The sequence below is a fragment of the Suricata suricatta genome, chromosome 2 (assembly GCF_006229205.1).
Source record: "Suricata suricatta isolate VVHF042 chromosome 2, meerkat_22Aug2017_6uvM2_HiC, whole genome shotgun sequence".
In the NCBI taxonomy this organism is placed as follows: Eukaryota; Metazoa; Chordata; class Mammalia; order Carnivora; family Herpestidae; genus Suricata; species Suricata suricatta.
The window spans coordinates 101,378,194-101,404,864 of NC_043701.1; the positions used below are offsets into that span (position 1 = coordinate 101,378,194).

Below are 26,671 nucleotides of genomic sequence, written 5' to 3' on the forward strand. Positions count from 1 at the left end.
TGTATCGAAATACTAGAAATTGGGTAGCATGGGAATGTTTTTCTGACTCCCGAGGTGTGAGATTCGAGAGTCTGTCGGTTCCACGGGAAGAGAGGCCATTCGGTCTCTCCTTTGGTGTCAGTGGCCGGAGCCGACTCACCCGTACCTGTACCTTCTCCATACCCAGGGGACTGCCTGCCCCTTGTCCTGCCCATGTGGCATTGTGTCATATCTGGGGGGAAGAGGCAGTACCTTAGGGCAGGGCTATTTTACATTTAGGTTCTGACCTGGACATCTCCCCGACATTGGGCAAGGTTGTCTCAGGGAAAGAACAGAGGTTTCTGAGGGGCGCCTGGGTGCTCAGTCGGCTAAGCGTCGGCTTCAGCTCAGGTCATGATCTCATGGTTCGTGGGTTTGAGCCCTGCGTCAGGCTCTGTGCTGACAGCTTGGAGCCAGGAGCCTGCCTCGGATTCTGTGTCTCCCTCTCTCTCTCTGACCCTCCCCTGCTCATGCTGTCTCTCTTTCTGTCTCAAAAATAATTTAAAAAAAAAATCATTAAAAAGATTAAGAAAAAAAAGAACATAGGTTTCGGAGTCAAAGAGATGAACTGTCTCCTTTGACCAAGGTTTTTTTTTTTTTTTAGTTAAATGTATTTTTAGTTTATTTTTATTTATTTTGAGAGAGAGAAGAGAGAGAGAGTGAGAGTACGTGCAAGCCCCCCAAGCAGGCCCTGAGCTGTCAACACAGAGCCTGATGTGGGGCTCAAACCCATGAACTATGGAATCATGACCTGAGCCTAAATCAAGAGTCAGACGCTCAACAGCTGGGCCACCAGGCGCCCCGCCCCCCCCAAGTTTCCTAATTAACCTCGCTGTTCAGAAGCTCCCTTTCCTCGTCCACAATGCAGGGGTAATAGTTTGCACATGGGACCTTTTCATGAGATTAAATCAGACGACGCCACATGCGGTGCCATAGGCACAAGGCAGCAAGTGGCCGTTTCTCTGCTTCCTGTTATTCTCTTTGTAGAGAAAGTTGATGTGTGTGATATAAGGGATTTTAAAACATTTTGGATAAATCTTGACGTAAAAGCCATGGACACTCAGAGCTGCACATGCGGCATTGCTCCAAGGGCAGGATGAAGGTTTGGGTTGGAGGGTCCCGCTGTCAGTTGGAGGCACACAGACTATGCGTTCAGGACTGTGTATGGACACTCATCCCCGACTGCTACCCCTCTGACTTTTGTCTGTGCTGTCCTTCCGTGTCCTGTCCCTGTATTTGAAGAAAGCAGGGACGAACCATCTGTAAACATTAGGCTGCCCAGCTGAGTTGGAGTCTGGATGGTGGCCCTGAGGTGTGTGGCTGAGGGACATTAAGTGACACGTGGAGGCTGGTGGCCCCGCAGCCATCGGCAGCCCGGCTGGCATTGGTGCCGAGTAGGGTCTGTGGCGAATTCCTCCCCATTGGCTTTGCCTAAGGTCACCTGAGACCAGTGGTCCATATAGGCATTCCCGTGACGTGGACGGAACTGGGTCACAGGGACAGTAAGAGCTGGGGTCCAGACCACGCCCTTCGTGCCTCTCGCCCACACCCACTGTCCCTCCATCCTGCCAGGATGTAAGTTGAGGAGCGGCTGACTGAGGAATCGGGAAGCCTCATCTTCCCTTTCTGCCACTAACTCACTTGGCCTCCAGCTGTGTTCTCTTTCTGAAACTTGACAGGTGGTGAGTCTCTGAGAGCAGGTGGGTGCTGGGCGAGAAAGGTGGACCAGGCCAGGTGGACCGGGTCAAGGACAGGGGGCGCAGAATTTTATAAACACAGTGGGAAAGAATAGGGTTGGAGGACCCAGGGAGGAGCCAGCTTTCCTGGGTGACCAAATGCAGGAGAGAAGCTTCTAGAATGTTAGGGAGCTCCTTGACAGCATTGAGGGGTCCCTGGAAGAGGAGATTTGGTCCTGGAAGATGTGGGTCTTGGGGCCTGGCTGTTATAGGAGCAGATGTGACACAGTCTGTCCTCGAAGGCTGACTGTGAGAAGGACAGTTTTCCAGTTGTCCAACCCCTCTTGCTGTGCGTACACATCCCGTCTTCAACAGGGTCCTAGTGGCCTTCGGGCTGGGTGAGGGCAAACCAGGAATGATGTGGTGGCAACTGAAGGAAAGCAGGTAATAAAGTGTCCCTGTCTCAAGTGACAATTCGTTTGTTAATAGGAGAACCTTTACAAATTTAATAAATAAATTTATAAAGGAAATATTCCTGGCTAGGAAGATACCGTCACGAAGGTGTCACATCTTACCAAGCTCATGGGTGTGTTTAACGTAGTTCCAATCAGAGCACCGGCAGGTTTGTTGCTATGGGACTTGATGAGGTGATTTTAGAAGTCACGGAGTAAAGGACCTTGGGTAGCTAGGGTCCCACCACTGGACACGAGGGCTCGTCAGCGAGCCAGAATTGAGCACACAGGGGCCAGTCCGTCACCAGGAGGTGAAGCGGAGACCAGACTCACAGCAGCTACAAGTTTGGTTTGAGAAAAGGGGGTGCTGTCCACGGGAAAGAGGGGCCGCTCCGCAGAGAGCCCCGGAACGGTTTCCCACGCGGCCAAGGGCAACGGGCCCCTCTCTGCCTCCTGCGCGCATCACGTGCGGGTGGGGCAGGGGCTTAACCATCAGGCACGGTTCTGGGGAGAAATAGCGGGGGAGCGTCTCCCTGCTTCCTGCCCTGGATCCCTCCCCTGGGCCTCTCTTTTCTTGCCTGCTTGGGTACTTTCACCCATTTTGATGTCCCCTTTATCAGATGTTCCAAGCCTCATGATTGTCATTCACTCCGGAAAATGTCCTTTGGCCATTGGTTAAGGGTAGGTTTGCAAACAAGTCCTGTTCCTCCTCTGTTGGCTGCAAATGGTGTTACTCTCCCCAACGGCAGAGGGATATTTTGGCCGCATGTTGGAACTCCCAGCTGGCAGTCCTTTTCCTTCTGTCATTGGGACTTTGGTGTCACTTCATCTGAGCCTCTTGGTTTCGTATGAACAGTTGCCCTTGTTTGAATTGGAGTCACCCATAGGCGTTCCTCTCTGGGGCTGTGTGTAGGAGGGGCTCCTTGTCTCTGGCCTCCAGAAGCTTCCTCAGGATGGGTGGGTGTTTCTTGTTGCTCGTCCTGTTTGGGATCTTTCAGCTCCTCAACCACACCTGGCAGGGGAGGTGGTCTTCAGACATCATTTCTTCTCAGGACCTCCAGCCGGCTCTCCCTGCCCTTCTGGATCCCCCAGGGCAAAGCCACTTGACCTGTCACAGGGCTCAGGCCCCTCCCTGGGGCCTGTTTTGCTGTGCTGTTCATGTGGGATGAATGCCCCTGTGGCCAGGGTCCCCCCCACCCCGTCCTCCCGCCGTGCTGCTGTTTACACTTCTCTTACTGCATCCTTCAGGTTTACTATTTTATCGGTAACTTCTTTGCTGAGATTTTGGGTTCCCCCCATTTGTTTGAAGAGAGTGCGAAAGTGTTTCTGGAAGCACATCGTTCTGAGGCTACTGTGAGGTCCTCGGCAGGTGATCCCAGCACCCCTTCATGCTGATACCGCCATCATAGTCAACCGTCTGAGCTTGTCCAAGGGACTTTCCTGGTCCCTGGTGTGACGAGGAGGCTTCCAGTGTGGTCTCGGACTTCCTGATGCCACGTGGGGAGGCTCTGGGTTGATTTTGTCCCGTGTCTTGACTGCAGCAGTCCCTGGGCCCAGTGGTGGGGGAGGTTCACCTTCCCACTGGCCCTGCTATTCCGACACTGGCCAGGGGTGGACGGCAGCTCGCCCCTGCGCCAAGCCCATGGCTCCCGGGGTTGGGGACACATCCTGAGGGCCTCCTCCCTCCGGGAAGTGGTGGTTTTGGGAAAGGCGAGCTTTGTGCGTGGCGTAGGGAACCCACGGAGCAGGTTTCTGTGGGGGTTGGGTTGGTGTGGGGCAGGTGTTACCGGAGGGTGTTCTGCTGTTGGGCCACTCTCTCTTGTTGGTCAGTCTGGTCTTCTGGGGACACGAGCAGCCTTTTCCCGGAGCTGATTTATCCGTGCTGGTTGGTTGTTTCGGGACCTGTGGGAGGCAGTAAGGACAGCAGGTGGCTCAGCACTACCTGGTCTCCTGTGCCTCGGCCGGGTGGCGTCCAGGTGTAGTTGGACGGCGAAGCCCCGGGATGCGTGACCCTCCTGGCTGGAACCACGACTTCCCAGCCGGACCTTTCTTAGCTTTGCTAACGCGTGGTGAACATTTGGTGTACAAACACGTCCTTGGTGCCAAGACGTGGGAAACCAAGGTGACCCCTGGGGTGGAGACGTGGTCCACAGGCACCGGGAGCGTCCCGCATGAGCAGGGCAGGTAGATGCCAGTCTTAGCAGCAAGGGGCACCTGACAAGGACTCCGTGATCAGATCCTGTGTGGGATGTGAAGCCTTGAGCTCAGGATGCTGCCCTGTTCCCCAGAGCAGGCGGGGTTGCGGTAGGACGTGGGGACAGCTTATCACGAAAAGGCTGGAAATAAGACATGTGTTGTCTTCAAGGCCGAGGGACCTGCGAGGAGGGAAGGGGAGATGATGCCCTGGAAGGAAAGCAGATGTTTCTGGAAGACACAGTGCCTTATCTTTTGTCCCCTGGGCAGAGGGTCAATGGCACCCTTGCTGCCAGGCCAGTGGCCATATTGCTTGAGCTCTGATCGCACCACGGAGACCCTGCTGCCACTGCCACGTTCCAGGCTTCCTGCTCCGGAGAGTTCTGTCCTTGTGGGGAGGCACCCCGCGGGCTAAGGCACCCAGGGTGTCCGTAAGCCGTGGAGCCCGTGTATTAAAAGATGTGCATGCAGAGTTCAGGTTTCTGTGAGGGCAGGGATGGCGGGCAGCCTCGTCCCCACCTGCCGGCCAGCCGGGGCCTGGCGTGTACAAGCTGCCCTTGGTGGGACTCGTGGGGGCTCAGGCTGTCCTCCCAGCAGCCCCTGCCGAGTCCAGGGGTGCCTTAGGGATCAGAGCTACCCCGCCTCCCCACCAGGGCCCCTTGAGGGACTGCAGGGGTTTTGGGTTGGGCCCTGGGGAGGCTGAGGGTGCCTTGCACCCGGGAGGGGCTTGTCCCAAGGAGGGACCCCTCGGGTGGGCAGGAAGTGTCCACCACAGTGCAGTGCTCCCTGGACTCGTCTGGGGTGTCCGGGCCTTTGTGCACGTCCACATGGGCCCCATCCAGACTTCTCCACCAACTTATTTCTACCTTCCTCTTCCCTTGATCATGAAACTCGCCCTTTCTGTTTATTCTTGCTTGTTCTCATCTCTCCCTCCAGTGCCTCCCTGGCTGCGGTGAGTGCAGGTCCCCATCCGGGTCCCTGTACGGCTCCAGGGGTGGCTCACACCTTAGACACAGAGATCCCTTCCTCCCAGGAGGACTGAGCAGGTCTGAAAACTCTGGGTCCCTGTCAGCTCTCGTGGTTCTGTTTAACGGATTCTGAAGACAGGAAGGACGTGAGGACCGCACTCTGGGTGGCTGGGGCAGCTGAGATCAGGAGCGATGCTCCCGTATCCGCCACGGATTTTGGTTTGCCCTTCTCTTTGGAGAGAAGGAACCTCCTTCCCTGAAAGTGGAGTTATTTCCTGCCTCCTATCCTGGGGAAGGAGTCCTTCTGGGGACAGGGTCCCAGGATGTGGGAACCGGAATGGAAAATTGCCAGCGTGAATGAAGACATTAGGGTCCAGGGAGCCGCAGGCTCGCCCCTCAGAGCCTCCCGATGGTCCCCCGGGCTGCAGGTCGGGATGGCGGGCACCGTGGACAGTGCGCCATCCGGTGAGGTCCCCCAGCACCCGAGGTTGCTTGCGCCTCTGGATGTCTGCCTCAGCCATGTCAGGGCCGCCCCCAGGACGAGGGGAGACCCGAGGCGGTCTCCTCCTCCCGTCTCTGGTTCCTCATTGCTCACCGTCGTGAGCACCCTCCGTGTCCTCCTGAGGGAGTCCTCGCCGTGACCCTGAGGCACACACCTCCATCCTTAATCTGCCGTTTCCAAAGAGGCCTCGTCCCCCCAAGGCATGTGCCTCCTGTGGGAATGTTCTCCCCCAAAGTTCACTCTTTGCGGCTGGATTCGGGGGATGGGATTTGCAGATGTGATTGGGGAGAAAGGAGATGATTAGGGTGTGCCTGGTCCAGTGTAACCGTGTCCTTGTAAGTTGAGGGATGACCACGTGAGGACATGGGAAGAGATGGCTGTCCTTGCGTCCGTGCAGATTGCGTTATTTCAGCTGCCGTCGGTGGGTGCGGGTGGTCGTACGAGCCGCCTGTGCACCTGGTATGAGGGACTGCTGGGATTCTGACCCAGGAGGCCAGGTCCAGAGGGAGGAGCAGCGAGGTCAGGAATTCTGGGGAGGTTCTGCGCCGACGAGGTACAGGAGCTCCTGGAAGAGGTGGCTTCCCAGCAGGTCCACTCATGATGGCGCAGCCCCCGACCAGTGGTTTTGAGGACCAAATAAGCCTGACCTGACACGCATGTAGTGATTATTAGTAACGTGCTGGTACTTTATGAAAACTTCCTTTTCTAACAAAAATGTCTTATGCGTCTCTGCATGCGTTGTGAAGACGCATCAGCCTCACACACCCATCAGTGGCAGGAACCCAGGGAGCCGCGCGGTGCTGACTGAGGCTGAGATTTCCAGCCCTGGCCTATTGGGGTTTGGGGTCTTATGATTCCATGATCTTGGGGTGATTTAGGTGTTCTGCATACTTACTGTTGTCTGGCTTGTTTTAGGATCGGAGCAGTGATAACCTCCTGAGAACAGCAGATTTCTGGTTTCTGAAATTGGGGCAGAAACCTATTAGCCGGCTGGGGTCCCAGTTACCATGTGGGTGGGGGGGGCATAAAGGAGGGAGGTCCCTGAATGCCCAGGGGTTCTGGGGGATGAGCATCCTATAAGGATGCCTGGGATGTACGTCCATCAGATTTTCCATGGAAAATGGGGTCTTCCAGTCACAGCAAGAGGCAGGCATGTGCCACAGGCCCTTTGAATGTGATTGTGAATTTCTGCGGTGCGGTGATGGTGGGAAGAAGTTGCCATGCTGCTTGAAGGTTCTTTGGGGTCCAAGTGTGCACGGTCTTTGCCAGGCTAAAGTGGCCTTTCCTGAGCCGGCCCGTGGCAATGTTTCTCTTGAAGCCCATGTGCATTTCCAGAGGAAAGCTGATTGGCGGGATTGTGCCAGAAGCAAGAAAGCATCAAGAAATCTTGTCCTGTGACCTGGCCCTGTGGTGGGCCTGGAATCATTCTGGGAACTTGGGACTCGTAATGAAACCAGGGTCATGAGAACAGGCATCTTCACCCACAGACCTGGGCGGCATCTGTGCGGTCCGTTCCTGCTGCTGGCTCCCGTCCATTCACTTGTAAATCCAGCACACGGGCTGTGGTGACTGCACCCCCTGGCTCTCCTTGGCGGCCTGCCATCAGGTGCACTGGCTCCCTTCTGCTTGGAAAGCAGTTTCTCTGGGTTCTGGCCTCCGCACAAGGTTGGCTTCCCTGAGGGGGGTTCAGTTCCTCCTTCTCCCTGGCACCCTGTCCCCCCGGTAGCCGGCGCCGTCTGCTCATGTGTTCTTTCTGGTTCCACTCCCACCCAGCGGACAGCAGCTTTGAGATCTCCCATGGCTGGGTTTGGGCTCCACCACGTAACCGGCTGATGGAACATGGAAGAAAGGCGTGAGGCTGCTCACAGCAGCCAGAGGGCTGAGCACACGTGTGTCTGCCCTCAGGTGAGGGATAAACAATGGAATATCATCAGCCCTAAGAAGGAGGGACATTTTTATACACACTGTCACATGGGTGACCTTGAGGACTGAAGCGTAAATACTGGATGATCCCACGTGGGTGAGGTCCATCCCAGGAGGTGAAGGTGGGTGGCGGGCGCAGGGCTGGGGGAGGGGCAGGGATTGAGTGTCTGGCAGGGACAGAGCTTCCGTGTGGTAGGATGGCGGCGCCAAGGTGGACTGCGAGGGTGTCCTGGGAGCCACGCAACTGCTCGCCAAAGGTGGTTTGATCGTTAAGTTTGTGCGTACTTGACCACGTCGTTTCTCGCAAAGGGAGAAGTCCGTGAGCCACAGAGGAAGGTTCTGGCCTCGGAGGTTCGGTCGCTGTGGCTCCCGGCACCCAGGCTCTGGTGGTCTCGGGACCCTCAGGACCCGCCGCCCCAATGCCAAAGCCCCACAGACGAAGCGGCTCGTCTGCCCAGGCGCTCATGCCCAGTCCGATTCTGTGGGCTGCCGCGGGGCCCTGGGAGCGATCGAGAGACCAGCCTTGCCGGGTGCATCTTAAGGGCAGCCGATTCTTTGGAAAGTCTCCTTGTTTCCACATTGGAATTCCCTGCAGCACACCAGCTAACTGGGGGGAAGGGTGTTTTCCAGCCAGCGTGTTTGAACCAGAACCTCTGAATAGAAAAGGGACATCGTTGAAGAGGCTGGAAAACACAGAGTCCCAACTACGACAGACTGTTTGGGCCGTGTGCTTGGGCTCTCCGTGCTCCCAGCTGGAGGAGGCCGGCAGCTGTGTCTGAAGGGGGCACCCAGACCTGAACCTGGCATGGCCGGGCACTTCTGTTGGGGGAACTAGCACGGCGGGACCTTCTAGAAGAGGAAGCCAGTTCACCTCTGGGGGAGCATGCCAGCAACTCGGGGAAAATGCTGACTTCAGCTGTGGAGCACACGCACACTCGGAGATTTTGACCTGAAGGTGCCCGGCAGGAGAAGCTCGGGGCCGGGAAACACGCGTCCGCCCATGCCCGGTCATTTCCGTTGGTGGCACTGCAGATGCACAGCTTTTCCAACGAGAAACAGGCACGGAGGCCTGTCAGGGGTTTCCCCTAATTAATTCTCCTCTATCTGGTTGCCCGGCTGTCCTTCCTTTGCTTTCCAGAAGCTCGGCTCAATGGCCTGCTGCTCGTAGACAAATAACAGAAATGTGCCGAGATAAGGACTTCCTTTAAGAAAAAAATCAATTCTACCAAGCTTCCCACACAGAGTCGTGCTTTTTAAAAAAAGCATTTTAAATTTAGAGCCGAACAGACCGAGAAGACATCTGAGCTGCTGTTCGCGGGTGGGATCCTGCAGGAGGGGCGCCAGAGGCTGGGAACGGGGCCAGCGGTCCAGGACTGTGGCTGAGGGCCCAGGTCCAGGACGTGGTGGGAGGGTGTCCTCCCCGCAGCCCCCGACCGTCTCACCTGGAGATGGAGGGGCAAAGAGGAAACATGTGCTCATGCTTGTGCAGGGCCCTCTCCGATGGTCTGCAGTGAAGTCCATGGTCCCAGGGTGAGCAGGAGGGTGGAGGTCCTGGGAATGTGGGTGACAGATGGATGATGGGGGGTGCCAGATAGATCAGTGACCGGTCGGTATGTACTAGATACTCACACTGGATTCCCAAGGGTTTCCGAGAATACGCCTGTTTCCTACGGCCTGGGGCTCAGCCAGGTGGTCAGATAGCAAAATTCTTTCTTCCCTGGGACAGAGGAGTATCCTCCTGACCCTCCCCCCATGTATTTCATGCTTCCTAAAGGCCACAGGAAAGTGTAGCGGCAGTTTGTCACCTCACAGTGCCCGACGTATGGGTGAGTCATTGTGGTGCTTTGCCATGTTCCTCGTGCGGAAGGCAGGGAGGCGTTGGTGTTGTGTGGACATCCTGCACCCCGACTCGGGCAGCGCGTGGTGGCCCCTGCGTCCGAGGTGGGGGCCACATCCCAGCACGCTGGAGCCTTGGGGGGCTGGCCGGGCGGTGGCATATGGGGCCCCGTCTTCCCTGGGAACTTTCCCGTGATGTGGACCGCAGCTGGTGGCGGGCAGATGTTCTCCAGCTTCCCACGGAATGTCCTGCTGCGGCCCCTGCGGGGCCTAAAAATAGACCTTTTGGAAAAAAGCCCGAGACCCTCTGTCACCCCTGTTCTGAGTAAAGGAAGTGCAGGAAGGGGAGGCCGCGGGGAGCCTGGGCCCGGAAGGTCCTGGAAGGTCTGGGAGCCCCGGGGGGAGGGGCGCCAGGACAGCAGCTGGCCCAGGGAACCAGGAAGCCAGGGGCCTGGTTTCCCATCACGGACGGAATTGTGCCTTGTCCTGGGGTGTCAGTAGGAAAGGGGAAATGTGAGAATGTGTCAGGAAAAACAGAAATGTGGCTTTGCCTAGAGGATGCAGGGACTTGAAAAGCACATGTGCCTTCTGCACCCCATGGGGCCCCTGTGTCACACTCTGAATGCCCCGCAGGGTCGGGCCTACACCCTGATTCTCTGTGGGGGGCGGGTGCAGCCCTGTGGCGTCTGCCTTAAGCCGCGTGTGTGTGCATCTCTGAGCACATGGAAGGGCCCAGGTCCATGGCCGATGTGTCTGGGAAGCCAGTGTCCCCGGCTGAGGTCCTTGGCGGTCCCTTCTCCAGACTGAGGGTTAATTAAGCCTTGTCACCCGGGGCAGAGAACAAAACCCAGCCACTGCCCAGCTGAGCTAAGCTGGGAACAAAAAGCCACTTTCATGAGGAGCTGAGCTTGCTGTTTCCCGGAACAGGGGACGGCGGGGACAGGGTGACAGGAACAAAGTGGGGTCTCATTTCCCTCCCGCCTCTTCTCCGGCGCCGGCCATATCAGGTGCCACGCGGCTATGGCGTGGGATTCCCAAGATGGCTGTGGCATGGCCACACGGCTGTGACAGGACCACCGGGAGCGTCACTGTGATGGCATCACCAGCTGAGGGGGAGGTGGCCTGCCCTGGGCATACAGAGCCCACGGACGGTGCACAGCACTCCCACAGTATCCATTTGGGTTACCGGAATCCCACATCTTCCTCCAGGAAGCTCCCCACAGACAGAAGCAGTAGCCCCACAAGTGCCTCTGGATTCAGCAGGCAGTGCCCGTCCTCTGGGACTTAGAGTGTAGTTTGTACAAGCCGGGAGTCTGGGCCGCTCTGTCGGTTAAGTATCCCACTCTTGGTTTTGGCTCAGGGTCATGATCTCATGGTTCATGCGTTCAAGCCCTGTGTTGGGCTCTGTGCTGACAGTGTGGAGCTCGCTTGGGATGCCCTCTCTCGCTCTCTCTTGCTCTCACTTTCAGTCTCGCTGTCTCTCTCTGCCCCTACTCTGCTCGAGCTCTCTTTGTGTCTCTCACAAATAAATAAACTTTAAAAAAACAAACAAACAAATACGTTAGCCCTGGGCTTCTCTGTAGAGAAAAGCATACCGAACACGTAAAACAAACACTGAAATTGCTTCCCCCCAAAATTGGACAAGGTGCTATGTTTCAAAGTTTGTCGTTGGTTTTCATAAGTTTGACTATTAAGTGAATACCTGTAATTTTCCTTTTACTTATCTTGGTTAGATTTCACAGATTGCTTTCTAAACCTGTGGCTTCATTTCTTTAGTCTGTTTGGGGGGTTCTGTAAATATATCTTCCACGGCATTGCCTCTCCCTTCTTCCATCCCTCCACCCCCTTGGACCCTAATTGTGTATGTGGGAATTTCCCACATCACTTTATGCTCCTCCCTGTCTCCCACCCCTTTCCTCCCAGGGCTTCGGGCAGACACTTCTCAGCTCCCTGGCCCCCCTAGCATGCACTCCTGTGCCTGTCACCCCTAGTCTGCCCATGTACTCAGTCATTGGCCTCCCGCTCCATTCCACAAGTTTTGTTTTCAAGTTCTAGGATTTCCCCTTCATTATTCTTTTTTTTAAATTATTTTAATCTTTATTTATTTTTGAGAGAGACAGACAGAGCAAGTGGGGGAGGGGTAGAAAGAGAGGGAGATACAGAATTTGAAGCAGGCTCCAGGCTCTGAGCTGTCAGCACAGAGCTCGACACAGGGCTTTAACCCGGGAACTGTGAGATCATGACCTGAGCCGAAGTCAGATGCTTCACCGACTGAGCCACCCAGGTGCCCCCTGATCTGTTTCTTAAACTAAATATTTGAATTGTGTCTTGAAATTACAGATAAGTAGGTAGGTAGATAGATAGTAGATAGATAGGTAGGTGGTGGATAGATAGGTAGTTGGGTGGATAATAAGTGGGTGAATGGATGGATGGATGGTTAGGTAGTTAGATGGATGGATGCATGCATGATGGATGGATGGATGGATGGATGGATGGATGGCTGCCTGGATGGCTGTCTAGATGATTAGGTAGCTGGATGGATGATGGATGGATGGATGGATGATGGATGAGTGGCTGGCTGGCCGGATGGATGGTTGGTTAGATAGGTAGGTGCATGGATGGATGGATGGTTGGATGATGGATGGATGGTTGGATAGGTAGGTGGATGGCTGGTGGGATGGCTGGATGGCTGGATGGCTGGTGGGATGGCTGGCTGGATGGATAGATGATGGATGGATGGTTAGGTAGTTCGATGGATGAATGTATGTATAGATGGATGAATGGATTATGGTTGGATAGAAAGGTGGATGGATGAATCGATGGATGAATGATGGCTGGCTGGCTGGTTGGATGGTTAGATAGTTAGATGGGTGGATGATAGATGAATGGATGATGGGTGGACAGATGCATGATAGAGTAGATGGATGATACATGGTTAGACAGCGGGGTGGGTAGATGGATGGATGGATCCATTGATCCATCAATTGATGAATAAACAGGTGGAGACAGGGTGGTGTGTCTCCAGAGAGGGAGGCTTTCTCCGGAGCAGACACGCAGGTCCAGGTGGGGCTGATCTGTCTCTGGTGCTGGGATTCCCACAGCGTGGCCCTCTGGGGGCCTCCCCTGGAATCCCTTTGGCAAGGACCCCTCTTCCTGGGTAAGTGCCAGGAGCCTCGCACCCCCCGCCCCGTGAAACTGCCCAGACCCCTCCTTTCCCCGTGGCTCCCAGCAGCAACTGCAGTCTTGGTTACCAGGCATTTGGCTCCCTTCCCCCAGCCGTGCAGTCGGAAATGCCTCGGGGGAAGTTGTACTCAGAATGTTTCCTCACTTGCTTCACGTCCCGGCTGTCCAAGCAGCTCAGAGCCTCAATCTTTGTCTCTCTGGATCAGTGGGACTTCCAGAGCCCTGACCGCGGGCCGCGACGCCTGCCCTGCCCTAATGCCGTCCCCTTCCCGGAAATGAGTGATATGAGTGATGGGGAGTTTTTAAAAACTTTGTTATGCATTTATTAACTCTCTCCGTAATTTTTTTAACTTATTTTTTTATGTTTTTATTAGAAAGAGAGAGGGCGTACATACAAGCAGGGGAGGGAGAGAGGGAGAGAGAGAAAGTCTTAACAGCCTCCATGCTCAGTGCAGAGCCTGATGTGAGTCTCAATCCCACAACTGTGATCAAGGTTGGGACTCCTAACCAGCTGAGCCCTGCCGGTGCCCCAAGGCTCCCTGGTTCTAAAGCAGAAAGCAAAGCAACCTGTATGTCTTACAGTGTTATCTTAATGACCATGGTAGATTTTTCCAGTCCTTAAAGCTGAAGATTTAAAGAAGAAAAAAGGCAAGGCGGGCCCCTGGGTGGTTTAGTTGGTTAAGCATCCAACTTCCGTTCAGGTCATGATCTCACCGGCTTGTGAGTTTGAGCCCCGCATTGGGCTCTGCACTGACAGTGTGGAGCCTGGTTGGGATTCTCTCTGCCTTCTGCCTTTCTCCCTCTCTCTCTGCCCCTCCTCTGCTCTCTCTTTCTCAAAACTAAACATTAAAAGTGGCAGGATTATACAAATGCCCAGAAATGATGGAGATGCTGGGCTGTAACCAGATGGGAATTTTGTCCATGAAATTGGATAAATCTCCATGGGATGTGTCGGGTGGTGTGAAGCAGCAGGTTTCCGTGGCCCTCATCCTCTCACCCCTGGAGCGACAGGGGCTGGGCTGGGCACCAGGCATCAGAACTGTGCTCGGCCCAAGGTATGGGCTGAGATAACAGCTGGGGACAGATGGAGGCCAAGTGCCCACAGAACCTCAGCCACGGGGCCTGCACTTCGTAGAAAGTGTGTCGGAGATTCTGCTGTTGGTTTGCAGGGAGAAGGCCTTGCCATTTCTTAATGTTTTCTTTTTTTTTTAATATTCATTTATTGTTGAGAGAGAGAATAGGGGAGGGGCAGAGAGAGAGGGAGACGAAGAATCCAAAGCAGGCTCTAGGCTCCGAGCTGTCAGCACAGAGCCCAACACGGGGCTCGAAACCACAAACTGTGAGATCATAATCTGAGCTGAAGTCGGACGCTTGACCGACTGAGCCACTCAGGTGCCCCCTGGCCTTGTCCTTTCTAAAGTGACAGCCAGCCAGCATCATCATCACAGTCGGTCAGTCAGTCAGACTAAACTCTCGGGAGGTGATGTGTGCAAGACAGAAAACAGCATTGCTCGAAGCTGTCACGCATGGAATGGGGCGCGGGGCGAATGTTCTGCCTGTGTCTTGCGTCTGGGGAGTGCACCGGGCCAGAGCGATGCGCGCTCGGTGGCACCCAGCCCTCCCTGCAGCACAGAACTTCCGGAGCGACCCGCCCCTCTGAGAGGAACAGGGAACAGGCCTGTAAGTGCGTCTCTGCTCTGATTTTCTCGCTGCAGAACCTCGAGGCTGCCCCGAGACCCCGCTTCGTGCTGCGGGGATGTCCGAGAGCCCTGTCGGGCCCAAAGCCGCGACGCTCCGGGCCGACATGCCCGCTGTGCCTTCCTCTTTCCAGCGGGCATTCACATGCAGCACCAGCCCCAGCACCAGCCCCGGCCAGCGGCGTGACAGGTAGGGAGAGGACCCTGCACTCAGCGGGGCTGGCCTTGCAGATGGGACAGAAGCTGCAGGAGGGGAGGGCGGCGCAGCCCCCACGAGGCTGCTCTGTGCGCTGAGAACAGTCACTCTGAGAACAGTCACTCTTCAGAAGTGTGGTCCTAGATAGAAACTCCTGAGAGCATACCCCCACTGGTGACGGGCCAAGCACTCAGGGAACCCACTGGCAGGTGGCGTGTGGGGACAGTAGTCATTTAAGGACCAGCGTGTGTGACAGCATGCTCTGAGCTGAGGCCGGAGTAGGGAGGCTGGGGAGCAGCCAGGGCTTGGTCTCCCTCAGCAGCCAGACCAGGAGGGACCCTGCTGGGGCTGTGTACAGGGCAGAGGGCCGGCGGCCAGGACAGCGGTGCTCTTGGGGACAGGGCATTTGTCCCAGTGTTCAGGACAGCACAGGGACATCACCTCGGTGGATTGGGAGAGCAGGAGGGGCACAGAGAGATGGATGTCCTGTGGGTGCTTCGTGGGGGGTGGCCCTCGAGCCACCGCACGTGCTCTGACCAGGAACGTCTCGTAGCACTTCCCTGGGCCACATCACGTCCCAGCTCATGTTTGACTCCTGCCTCCTTGCTCTTCTTTTAATTTTAAATTTTTTAATGCTTATTTATTTTTGAGAGAGGGACAGAACGTGAGTGGGGGAGGGGCAGAGAGTGAGAAAGACAGAAGCCAAAGCAGGCTCCAGGCTCTGGGCTGTCAGCACAGAGCCGGATGCAGAGCTTGAACTCAGACTGAGAAATCATGACCTGAGTTGAAGTCAGACACTTAACCGACCGAGCCACCCAGGTGCCCCATCTTTTTTTTTTAAGTTTACTTATTTATTTTGAGAGAGAACAGGAGAGGGGCAGAGAGAGAGAATCCCAAAAGGCTCTATGCTATCAGCACAGAGCCGGATGTGGGGCTTGAACTCACGAACCATGAGATCACGACCTGAGCCGCATCAAGAGTCAGACATTTAATGGAGTCACCCGGGTGCCCCGTCCTCCCTCTTCAAACCAGGGTGGGGGTCTCATCTGAGGACTTGGTGTGACACCCAGGCCAGTAAGTGTTTGCCCGGGAATGTGTATGCCTTGCTGGCTGGGAGCTGACTTTCTGGATTTCCGAGTGGAGGGTAATTTCTTGTTCTCTCCATCCTGGCCTTTCCAGCTTTGGGTAGGGTGACTCCTTGTATTCTATTGCGTTCCCTTAACCAGCTGGTTCATAGAAATTGAGTCAGTGCCACAGTTAGCCACCAGGGGAGGAGGAAGAATAAAATGGGGAGCACGGTTTGTGCCCTGGGAAGCTGTTCTTCCAGAAGCCACATGTAGTGACCTGCTTGGCTGATGGGCACACAGGGACACCGGGCTGGGAGACTTCAGAGCATGGGACATGGGGCAGTCTTGGGCAGAAGGACTATGACCCGGGGAGGAAGGGGGAGCCAGGGAAGGTGTGAGCGGTGTGAGGGGCTGAGCATCTGGGGCGCACAGCAAAGAGGGAGGAAGAGGGAGGGGAGAATGGCGGGTCTGCTGCTGATGTGTTGGGGGACCCTTGCCGATCTTGGGGCGCCTCCTAGAGGGTTTTCATTGCTCTGTCTTCCCAACAGCCCTCCGTGTGCCGAGCTCCCGTGGCTGGACAGCAGCCCCAAGGCCTCGCTGGCCCCGCTGGGGGGCGGCCGGCCGGCGGGAAGTCTCCTCAGCCCCGATGGCCCCGGGCGGCCCCCTCTGCCACCCGCCGAGCTCCAGGCCTCTCTCCAGGCCTCTCTCCACAACCACGAGCTGTCCATGACCGAGCCGCCTGACACTCTGGGCCCCCCGAGTGGCCCAGCCTTCCCGGGCTTCGGTGCTGCCCCTGGGGGGAGTGGCCTTGCTCCCGGAGATGACCTTGGGGCCTTGCTGGCCCATTCCCATGGAGCACCCCAGACCCCCGGCGCCCCGCGGGTGGCAGCAGCAGCTAGTGACAACGGCTTCCTGTCCTCTGGCTTTCTCACGGCCACGCCTGGCCACGACCATCACAGCCCACTGACCCTGCCCGGGCAGCCGCCCCTTCCTGAGAAGAAGCGTGCCTCAGAGGGGGATCGGTCATTGGGCTCGGCCTCCCCTTCCTCCAGCGGCTTCTCCAGCCCCCACAGCGGCAGTTCCATGAGCATCCCGTTCCCCAGCGTCCTCCCGGACTTCCCCAGGGCGGCGGAGCCAGTGGCACCCAGCCCAGGTAGGCGGGTCTCCAGCGGTGGGAGCACCCATGCACTCGCTGGGTGGGGGGGGGGGGTGTCCAAAAATACTTTCCTTTTTGCTTTTTTATTTTTTATGTTTATTTATTTTGAGAGAGAGAGAGCAGGGGAGGGGCAGAGAGAGAAGGAGAGAGAGCATCTCAAGCAGGCTCCAGGCTGTCAGCACAGAGCCTGACGAGGGGCTTGATCCCACAAACCATGAGATCATGACCTGAGCTGAAACCAAGAGTCGGATGCTTCACCAACTGAGCCCCCCAGGCGCGCCCCCTTTCTGTTTTCAATTCAGTGAATTCATTTGAAATTTAACTGAAATATCTCAAATGTAAAGGAATAAGATAGTGACAGGATTAGGCAGCCGCCAGCCGTTCTGTCCGCCTCTGTGTCCTGCTGCCCAGTGCCGCCGCGCCACAGGAGCCTGCGCCGGTCAGGAACCCCTGGCTCCTGCCTTGCGCCAGCGGGCGCCCGCCGACTTAAACAGAGCGCTCTTTCCTTGGGACGCCCCATCCTCGTCCCAGGCTGGACTTTGAACGCCTGGTTCCATGAGCTGAGAGCCGGTGCCATAAAACCTCTAACTACCGGTTTTACGTTCTCTTTTGCAGATAACGGAGGTGATAAGCATGTGTCCGTGAACTTTGTCCAAGACACATCCAAATTCTGGTACAAGGCGGATATCTCCCGAGAGCAAGGTACGTGGGCCGGACAGAACCAAGGTGGGAATGTCCGATGGTCGTGGCCTTGGGCAAGGCCTGCACTTCATTGCCTGCCTCCTCAGAAAGGGTCCCTTTAAGTTTCTACAGCAGAAACTTACCACTTTCCAGTGACTTCCACCAGTCTCGGCCCGTAGGCTGTGGTGCCTGTGGATTGTCACGGGCAGATGTTCACCATGTTCCCGGCCAGGCCCTGAGCTGTGGGGGGAAGGAGGAAGGACAGAAGTGTCCCCAAGCACCCTTGCCTGTGTCCACCTGCAGTTGTCCACAGCAGCAAGACAGGCACAGAAGAAAAGCAATCAGTTTGTCCCAGGAGACAGACAGGAGGGGTGTTTGGGAGGGGCGTGGCCAGCTGAGTATGGGGTGGGGGCAGGCTTGGCGGGGTCACTGTCACAGGGAGGTGGCTGCACGTACAGCATCTGAGCCGGATCCTGGGGGGGCCGCTGGTAGGGGGGGCATGGGGCTAACCGGGGACAGTGTGCCTTGAGCAGGGAGGAGGGATGAGGGCAGGTCCTCATGCAGCCTCATATGGGGGACAGTTTCTGCAGAGTCCTCAGTCCTCCTCCCGGAGACGAGCACTCAAAGCTGCCTGGAGAGAAACAGTTAAGTGGCTGGAATACTGTGCTGCTCAGCTTCCTCACTGGAATTCCTGTATTCGGTTACGTGGATCAAAACACGGCAGGAATGTGCCATTCTTCCCACGGGCTCAACGAACCTATTGTCACGTTCCGCGGGTGGGGGCCTGCGGCCCCGGAGTCCCTCCGAGTCCCTGAATTGGCCTTTGTAGCCATGCTGTGTAGCCGCATGCCCTGTTCTTGTCCCCTCCCTGCTCGTGGTGCAACAGCCACAATGACAGAGGCCGAGAACTCCAGCGGGACGGTCTGAGGGGGGCCTGTCAAGCACTGTGTTCTAGAAGATTCTGTGCAGACTTCCTCTTCCACTGGTGCAGCCTTCAGCCTGGGGCAGTGGGGTGGGTGGGCTTCCTGAACAGCGGGGCCCTGCTTCAGAAGGTTCTGGAAAGGTCCGGCTCCTGGTAGGCGGGCCAGGGTGGTTCTGTCTGCCACACGTGTACAAATGTTTCTCTGTTGGGGCCTCATCTCAGAAGAGCTTATGTGTGCGCTGGGCTCGGAGTTTCCCCGCCGAGCCATAGGGAGCACAACATCCTCTGTTTTCCTCTGTCTTTTGTGTAGTGGTCACTCCCTCCTGCTAGCATTCCCTTGGCTCCCACCTTCTGCAAGTGGCAGAAAGCTGCCCACAGGTTGGGTTTGGTCTGTGTTTTAACTCTGGAGATGTGTCTCTTTGGGAACGAGACGGATTACGTACTCCCGGGCCCTGGGTGATTTTTCGGGCTTTTTCTAACCTGCACAGAAAAGTACCGAGGGGGAGAAGGGGGCCTCCGGGTAAGGTAGAAATGAGAAGCAGCTGCTCCGGCAGCACGTGCCAGGCCCCTGTGCCCTCCGCTGCCCTCCGCCCACGTCCGAGGGGAGTGTGAGGCCTCGCTGCTGCACCCAGGATGTGTCCTGGCTCCTGCTCTTTCAGAATGGGGTCTGACCTTGCCCTCGAGCCCTGGCCCCTCCTCCATAGGGCAGGCCCAGCCTCCCCCCTACCTGTGAGGCCGGGCGCCTCTGTGTGCCAGAGCAAGGGAAGATCGCAGTGTTCAAAGGGAAGGAAAACTCCCTGTGGGGTAGCTCACACTTGAACATTGTAATTCTCTAAGTGATTGTGTTCTCCCACTTCCACAAAGTACTGCACAGTCAGTCTCCGGGTGTGGAGACCCCCACGAGCAGAAGCCGGCTGGTGTGGGTCCGGCTGCCCCAGCATGCCTGCCGCCCCTGCAGCCCCTGCCCCGAGTAGAGCAGAAAGCAGGGGCGAAGGTACCTCCCTGGCACTGGGGTCGAGAGTGCCGCACCAAACCCGCGTGGAGGGAGGGGTTATTTGTTAGCCGCAGTCAGCCACATGCCCCCCAGCCCTAGGGAGGGCAGCCCAGCTGTCAGCCCCGGCGGATGACGTGGTAGGGGGCTCCCTGGCTGTCCTGTGAGCCAGGTGAGCTCAGGACTGCAACTGGCACCTTTGTAATCCAGCATTTGTGTGGGGGGGGGGGCGTGTCTGCGTCCTTGGCAGTCAGGCCCTCCTCGAAAACTGTGCGTCATCACAGAGCACCCCCACCCAGAGGGACGTGGGCCTCCTGCCCCAGATCCCATTAGCCAGGGCTGTGAGCGGAGGCGGCTCGCTGCCCCGACTGCAGACAGGCCGTAGGGGCCCCCGGTGGACGTGCATGTCTCTCTGCTTCCCTCCGCAGCCATCGCCATGCTGAAGGACAAGGAGCCTGGGTCGTTCATCGTCAGGGACAGTCACTCCTTCCGAGGAGCCTACGGCCTGGCCATGAAGGTGGCCACGCCCCCGCCCTCTGTCCTGCAGCTGAACAAAAAAGGTAGGGACCCGGGGCCGCCGGGGAGGCAGCGCCCCTGGAGTGCGTGGGCCTCACGTTTCCACCGAGACTCGAGGCGACTCTCACACCGCGCTCAGCCTTCCTCCTGTCCATTTCCGGCCCGCTCAGTGCCGTTCTCGTTCACACAAGGACCCTAATTATTAGTGAGTGTTATTTCTTTGTTGCTTCAAGTCGTGATCATTCCCTGGCTCAGCTGCTGGAGCGGCAGAAGCCGGCCTCGCTGCAGCCCCCAGGCCCCGTTCCCCGCCAGGAACCTCGATTCCTTGCTGTGTCGTCTTTCTGACTCTGTCCAGTGCGTGGAACTACGCGCTTTCCTTCCGTCTCGAGTAAGGGCAGCATCCTGCCTCCACGGCTCTGGTGTCCACGCTCGCAGAGCCTCTGCTGGGTGGACGGTGCTGCTGGAGTCAGCCCGAAGAACCGCGGATGACCATGTTCTAATCCGCCGCTGACTCTCGGGGACCCTTTTTGTCATGACATAACCACGTGCAGAGAAGTTTGTGATGCCTCCGTGCAGGCGCACATTATCGTGAGGCAAACACTACGTTCCATGACCCAGGAGACCACCTTGGGGGCCCCTGCATGCCCCTCCCCTGCATCATAGTCCACCGTCCCTGGATTTTGGGGGTACTCCAGTGACCCCAGAGGGGGGTCCCCGAGGCCCTTGGCGCTGGCCCCATGTCCTGATGTGCTGCTGTCGGTCCACGAGCTCCACATGTCCCCAACCCGCCGTTTCTCCAAAGTCCCCGCGCCTGTGTGCTGGGGATGGGGTGGGGAAACCGGGCCGTGTCAGTGCCGGGCGGGCTTCTTGGCATCCCTGCTTCTCTCGGTGTCCAGAGGAGAAACCGTGTCACGTAAGAGAGCTGGTGAATTCACACCAATACAGTTCCAGTACGGAGTCATGTGCCCTTTGGCGCCCTCCCTGGTGACATGTGTGGTTGCCACTGTCATTCCCTTCCTCCACCTCCGGATGCACACGACTCAGATCACCCAAGGCAGCCTCCTGAGTAGGAGGTCGAGTTACAGCTTTTTTATAAGAACCACCAAATAGCAATCCCTGAACATCAGTGTGCCAGCTCTCGACCTCATAGACGAAAATTAACACGTATTGGTGATTTGCTTTTCCTCCTATTATAAGATTCATTGTTTTCTTTTTTTTTTTTTAATTTAATTTTTATTTTAGGGAGCAAGCAAGCAGGGGAGGGGGCAGATGGAGAGAGAGAGTCCCAAGCAGGCTCCACACTCAGCGCTGAGCCTGATGTGGGGTTCTATCTCACGAACTATGAGAACATGACCTGAGCCAAGATCAAAAGACAGATGCTTAACTGACTGAGCCCCCCGGGTGCCCCAAGATTCACTGTTTTCTACTTGTAAGACTGCCCATATCTGTTGCTGGCTTTCCTCGATGACAGTTTTCTAGGAGGTAAACAGAGGCCCACCTCAGACACCTTGTGGGCACGGCTCCAGACCTTTCCACAAAGCCCATGTTGCGAAAATGCACCTCCGATAGGCTTTTTGTTCTCCCAGTGCATGTAAAAGTTATGTTTACTCTGTGGTGGGCTCTTACGTGTACAGTAGCCTTAAGTCTAAAAAAATAATGTAAGTCCCATGATGAAAAAATATTTCATTGATGAAAAAGCTAACGCCATCTAAGCATTCAGCTCAGCGTAATCCCTGATCACAGATCACTGTAACAAGCGTGATAATAATGAAAAAGTTTGAAGTGCTGCAAGAATGCCAGAACTGTGGCGCAGAGATGCGAAGTGAGCAAACGGTACTGTAGACTCGGTTGCCGCCGAGTAGCCACAGACCGTCAGTTTGTGAAAAGTGCAACATCTGGGACACGAAGGAAGGCGAGCGGCAGCAAACTGAGGCAGCGCCCCCTGCTGCCTCGCTGGGAACAGGGGAAGAGCCCACGCCCACTCGCCTTCGGCACCCAGGACCCCAGAGGGTTGGTGGAAATCCAAGGGTGAGGGCTCTGTTCATGGTGTCCAGGAGAAACTGGCCTTGGAGGTGCGCCCGGAGGGACGTGAGGTTTGGCGGTCAAGGCGTCCAGCCTCAGGCGCGGCCGAGGGGCTTGTGGGAAACCCAGGTGGTCTGTCTGGGCACAGATGGCTGTGGGTAGGGGTGCACCTGACTTGGCGCAGACCCTAGGTCTGGATAGTGGCATCTGGAATCGAGGCGGGAGGAGGCTTCCTGCAGATGAAGTACAACAGCTCACCTTGAGGGCGCCCGGGGGGATGGGTCAGTCAGTTGAGCGTCCGACTTCAGCTCAGGTCATGATCTCCTAGTTCGTGGATTTGAGGCCCACATCAGGCTCTGTGCTGACAGCTCGGAGCCTGGAACCTGCTTTGGATTCTGTGTCTCCCTCTCTCTCTGCCCCTCTCCTGTTCACGCTCTGTCTCAAAAATAAACTTAAAAAACTTTTAAAAATAAAAGGAAGAGCTCAGCCTTGAGCTCCTGAAGCCGCACATGTCCCCACCAGTCCTGGATGAGGACCTAGCAGAGAAGAGTCTCAGGACAGGAGCACTTGGTGTCTCCAGAGACGGGCCCCGGTGGAAGGGGCAGGGGCAGTTGCTGGCTCTGTGGAAACTTTCGGCCAGTGTCTTCCCTGTACGGAGGACACTGGGAGTGTGCTTGCCTCCAAGTGTGCGTCCCTCCACACAGGCTGACTTAGACTCAGCTCTAAGGGGTGGTGACAAACCAGGACACTGCACAGCAGGTCACCAGCATCCACTGGGTGCCTGTCCTCACCCAGCCCTGGTCCAAGGATAAGTTTGGGAGGAAAGAGCCCGGCGTGCCAGCATCCTGCCTGTGGTCCCGGGGACTACGCGGGGACAGATGTCCTATGGGACGGATCTGTTGTCCGGGCAGCTGGCTAGTTGACTGTCCCACCGAGGCACTTGTCACCGGAGCCATGTGTCCCTTTCAGTGTGAAAGGTGCAGGTCATTTTCCTCTACCTGCGTTCACTGTAGCCTTTCCAAGAGTCTGGCCGTTTTCCTTCCTGCCTGGGACACCGGCGTTCCATCCAGCCACAGTGACAAGGGGCTTCCTGCCTGGGCTCTGCTAGGTGGCTCCTGGCTCAGTTGTACCCACAAGACTGGCTCCTCCTGCTCTTTTCGGGGCTCACTCTGTCCCCTCGAGTCCCGATCCATCTCTTCTTCCCTTGTCCACAAGACCGGAGGGTGCCAGATGCCCATGTTCCTGCTCATTGCCGCTGACTTGTCCCCAGAACATCTGTGGGTCTCTCCCCAGCACCCCTGCCGCCTCCAGGCAGTCCCCCAGGGGGCTCCGGGCTCATCCCCAGCACAGACCACCCTTGGCCCATGTTCTGTCCCCCCTCCCACCCTCCTTGGGATCCCATTTTTAAATTCTCTCCTCTTTCTTTTAAATCCCTTCCCACAGGGGGAGATCTGGCCAATGAACTTGTGCGGCACTTTCTGATCGAGTGTACCCCAAAGGGAGTGCGGTTGAAAGGCTGCCCCAATGAACCCTATTTCGGTAAGTGGCCCAGGGGCACAGTCCCCGTTCTGGCCCACGAGGTGTGTGGCCCCTTGCCACCCTGAGAGGTGGGGCCAATACCCCAAGGGTGCCTCGGTCCTGTAGTGTCTCTGGAGTTAATGGCACTGGAAATGCTCTGAAAGCTGCCTCCAAACCAAACATATGGGAAGCAGGTTGAATACTGGAGTATGGATGTCCGCAGGTAGTGCCCTGCTGGGCACCTGGGCATGGGCGCATGGGCCAGGTTAGAGCCCAAGTGCGGCCCTGTCCCCGGGGCACGCAGAGAGGCGAGGATCCTCAGCGTCAAGCCCTACGTCCCCACAAGACCAGACCTCCCTGGCCTCGTGGGGCTGTTGGAAGATGCCCAGACGCACGTGCAGATTTAGTCCTAGCCCTCAGAAGCACCTTGCAGGGGCCATGGAGGTGGCCTCAGACCAGCAGATGGCCAACTTACTCTCTGAATTGGTGGCTATGTGTCTGGGCTGGGAGTCACTTGCAGTTTCTTTATCTACCTCTTAGCCATTTTTTAAAATGTTTTTATTTTAATTTCGAGAGAGAGAGAGACAGAGTGTGAATGGGGGAGGGGCAGAGAGAGAGGGAGACAAAGAATCTGAAGCAGACTCCAGGTTCTGAGCTGTCAGCACAGAGCCTAAAGTGGGGCTTAAACTCGTGTACCGTGAGATCATGACCTGAGCTGAAATTGGACACTTAACCGACTAAGCCCCCCAGGTGCCCCCACCTCATAGCTGTTAAGTTGGGCTTGTAACTTTATTGACATTCTGTGCAAAGCCCCATAATAATGGGGCGTGTCAGTTGCTAGAAACATAAAGGGCTCACCCTCCGGCAGCCTCTTTCCAGCAGATAAATTGGCTGAGCATTGCGGTATTTAGGGCCTAATGTGTTAACTCTCGTCCACTGTTGGTCCGTTTTCAGGGAGCCTGACGGCTTTGGTGTGTCAGCATTCCATCACGCCCTTGGCCTTGCCCTGCAAGCTGCTCATTCCAGACAGAGGTACGCTGGCGGGTCCCTGGCACTGCCCGGGCTGTGTGTGTGCATGCATGTGCATGTGTGCGTGTTGGGCACGTGGTGCCACATCCATGAAGATCCCCTGAGGGAAGCCAACCCAGAGTGGCCCTGGGGGTAGATCCTAAAGATCGAGGGCCCCGAAGCGCACCCCAGACCTCAGACGCGAGGCTGCCCTCGGCGACATCGTCACATTACAGGCTTTGTGAACGGTTTCCCTGGATATAAAATGCTCACACGGAGAGACCTTTGAGGCCATTCACACTGATTTTTACGATTCTACTGAATCAGCAAGATGTTGATATTTTTCAGCTTAGACGAAGGAGTATCACCTTTGCCTTTTTGACTGGTTGATAGGCTCTGTCATTAGGGAGCGAAGCCCCCACCTCAACGTTGGGTGGCCTCATTTCCTGGCTCCCTGGGTAGGCAGTGTTAATTCCACGGAATGTTACTGTATTCCATGATGATGAATTTACAATACGGGAAGTGCGGTTTGCCTTTGAAATTATTGGTGCACGCTGACGCAGAGGTGTCGCCGCACCCCTGCCCAGAACCTGCACCCCTGCCCAGAACCTGGGCGCTGGCCTCTGCTGGAGGGGCCACAGTCCGTGAGGCGCTCCCAGGTCCGCAGACCCAGGAACCCCGTCATGACTGCCGACCCTGCCCCAAGAGCCGGGCTCACTCTTGCGTTCTCCTGCTCCTTCCCGCAGATCCGCTGGACGAAATAGCCGAGGGTTCTCCCCAGACCGCGGCCAACTCCGCCGCCGAGCTGCTCAAGCAAGGGGCAGGTCAGTCGCTAGCGTCGCGCTCCCACGTCCCAGCCCCTGGGGCGGGAGGGGGTTCAGTGACACGGTCTCCTTTGTCACCTTGGGTCTGCAGGTGTCCTTTCCTGGACACGTGCGTGAAGGAGCTTGCTTTCCTGGGAGTGGCCCCAGGACAGGTGGGCACTGGGTGCAGGGGACAGAGCCGGGACTCCCCGGGCTTCAGATATCCCGCCCCAAACAAGGCGAGCCGACGGGAGAGAGGCCAGGGTTGTGTTCTGTCTGGGGCAACGGGGTGTGGGTGCCCCGCCTGCGGCTGTAAGTGTACAAGCATTCAGGGCACGTGACTCAACAGGCGACGGCTTCACCCACACAGCGCCAGCCCAGGTGACACAGACCGTGGGCACTTTTTTTTTTAACTAATTGACTTCATTCCTTGGAACACTTTAATTTTACATCAAAATTGAAAGGAAAGTACAGAGATTTCCCATGTGCCCGCTGCCCCAATGTGCTCAGCGTTTTCGCATTATCATCACCCAGAGTCTGCAGTCTACACTGGGGTCACCCTCGGTGGTGGTCACTCTGGGTTTGCACAAGTGTATAATGACGTGTATCCAGCGTTAGAGGCTCACTCAGGGTAGTGTCATTGTCCTGAAATCCTCCGTGCTCCCCCAGCCCATCCCTGCTCTCCAAACCCGGGTCACACTGGTCCTTCTACTGTCTCCAAAGTTGAGCCTTTTCTAGATGTCTTCTAGCTGGGATCGTACTGTTCGTGGCCTCCTCACATTGGCTTCTGTCACTTAGCAATGTGGTGTAAGTCTCCTTCCTGTCTTTTCATGGTTCAGGAGCTCATTTCTTTTTACCGCTGAGCAATAACTCCATCGCCTGCAGGGACTGTGCCTGATTTGTCCGTTCACCTGCTGAGGGACGCCTTGATTGCTTCCAGCTTCTGGCCACTATGAATAAAGCTGCTGTGAGCATCCGTGTGCAGACTTCCCTCCTTTGGTTAAATGCCAAGGAGCACGGTTGCTGGATCGGGGGGTGGGAGGGTGTTTCCCATAGGCACGAGTGAGCGTTCCCGCCACTCTGCATTCTGGCCAGCGCTGGGTGGAGTGCGGCCGTCCTGGTAGGTGTGAGGGGGTTGCCATCGACGTTTTCACCGAGTTTCTCTGATGACTTAGGACGGGGACCGTCTCTTCATCTTTGCCTTCCGTATACCTTCTTTGGAGATGTCTGTTAAGGGATTTCGTCCACTTTTTAAATTGGGTTGGTTGGTTTCTTATTGTTGACTGGTAAGAGTTCTTTGTATATTTTGGAGACCAGTGCTCTATCAGATGTGTCTTTTGCAA

General features: G+C 56.4%; 1 protein-coding gene across 6 annotated transcripts in view; it reads left to right on the forward strand.

The window, feature by feature from the left end:
• The window catches only part of TNS3 (tensin 3), a 152,685-nt gene that overhangs the window by 114,840 nt on the left and 11,174 nt on the right, over positions 1-26,671 (forward strand). For all 6 annotated transcript variants that reach the window (XM_029930773.1, XM_029930765.1, XM_029930782.1 and 3 more), the window contains 7 exons: positions 14,467-14,638; positions 16,260-16,864; positions 17,483-17,569; positions 19,890-20,021; positions 23,443-23,538; positions 24,472-24,549; positions 25,272-25,349. In XM_029930773.1, the coding sequence (XP_029786633.1) occupies positions 14,467-14,638; positions 16,260-16,864; positions 17,483-17,569; positions 19,890-20,021; positions 23,443-23,538; positions 24,472-24,549; positions 25,272-25,349 (1,248 nt within the window). The remainder of the gene's footprint in view (positions 1-14,466; positions 14,639-16,259; positions 16,865-17,482; positions 17,570-19,889; positions 20,022-23,442; positions 23,539-24,471; positions 24,550-25,271; positions 25,350-26,671) is intronic.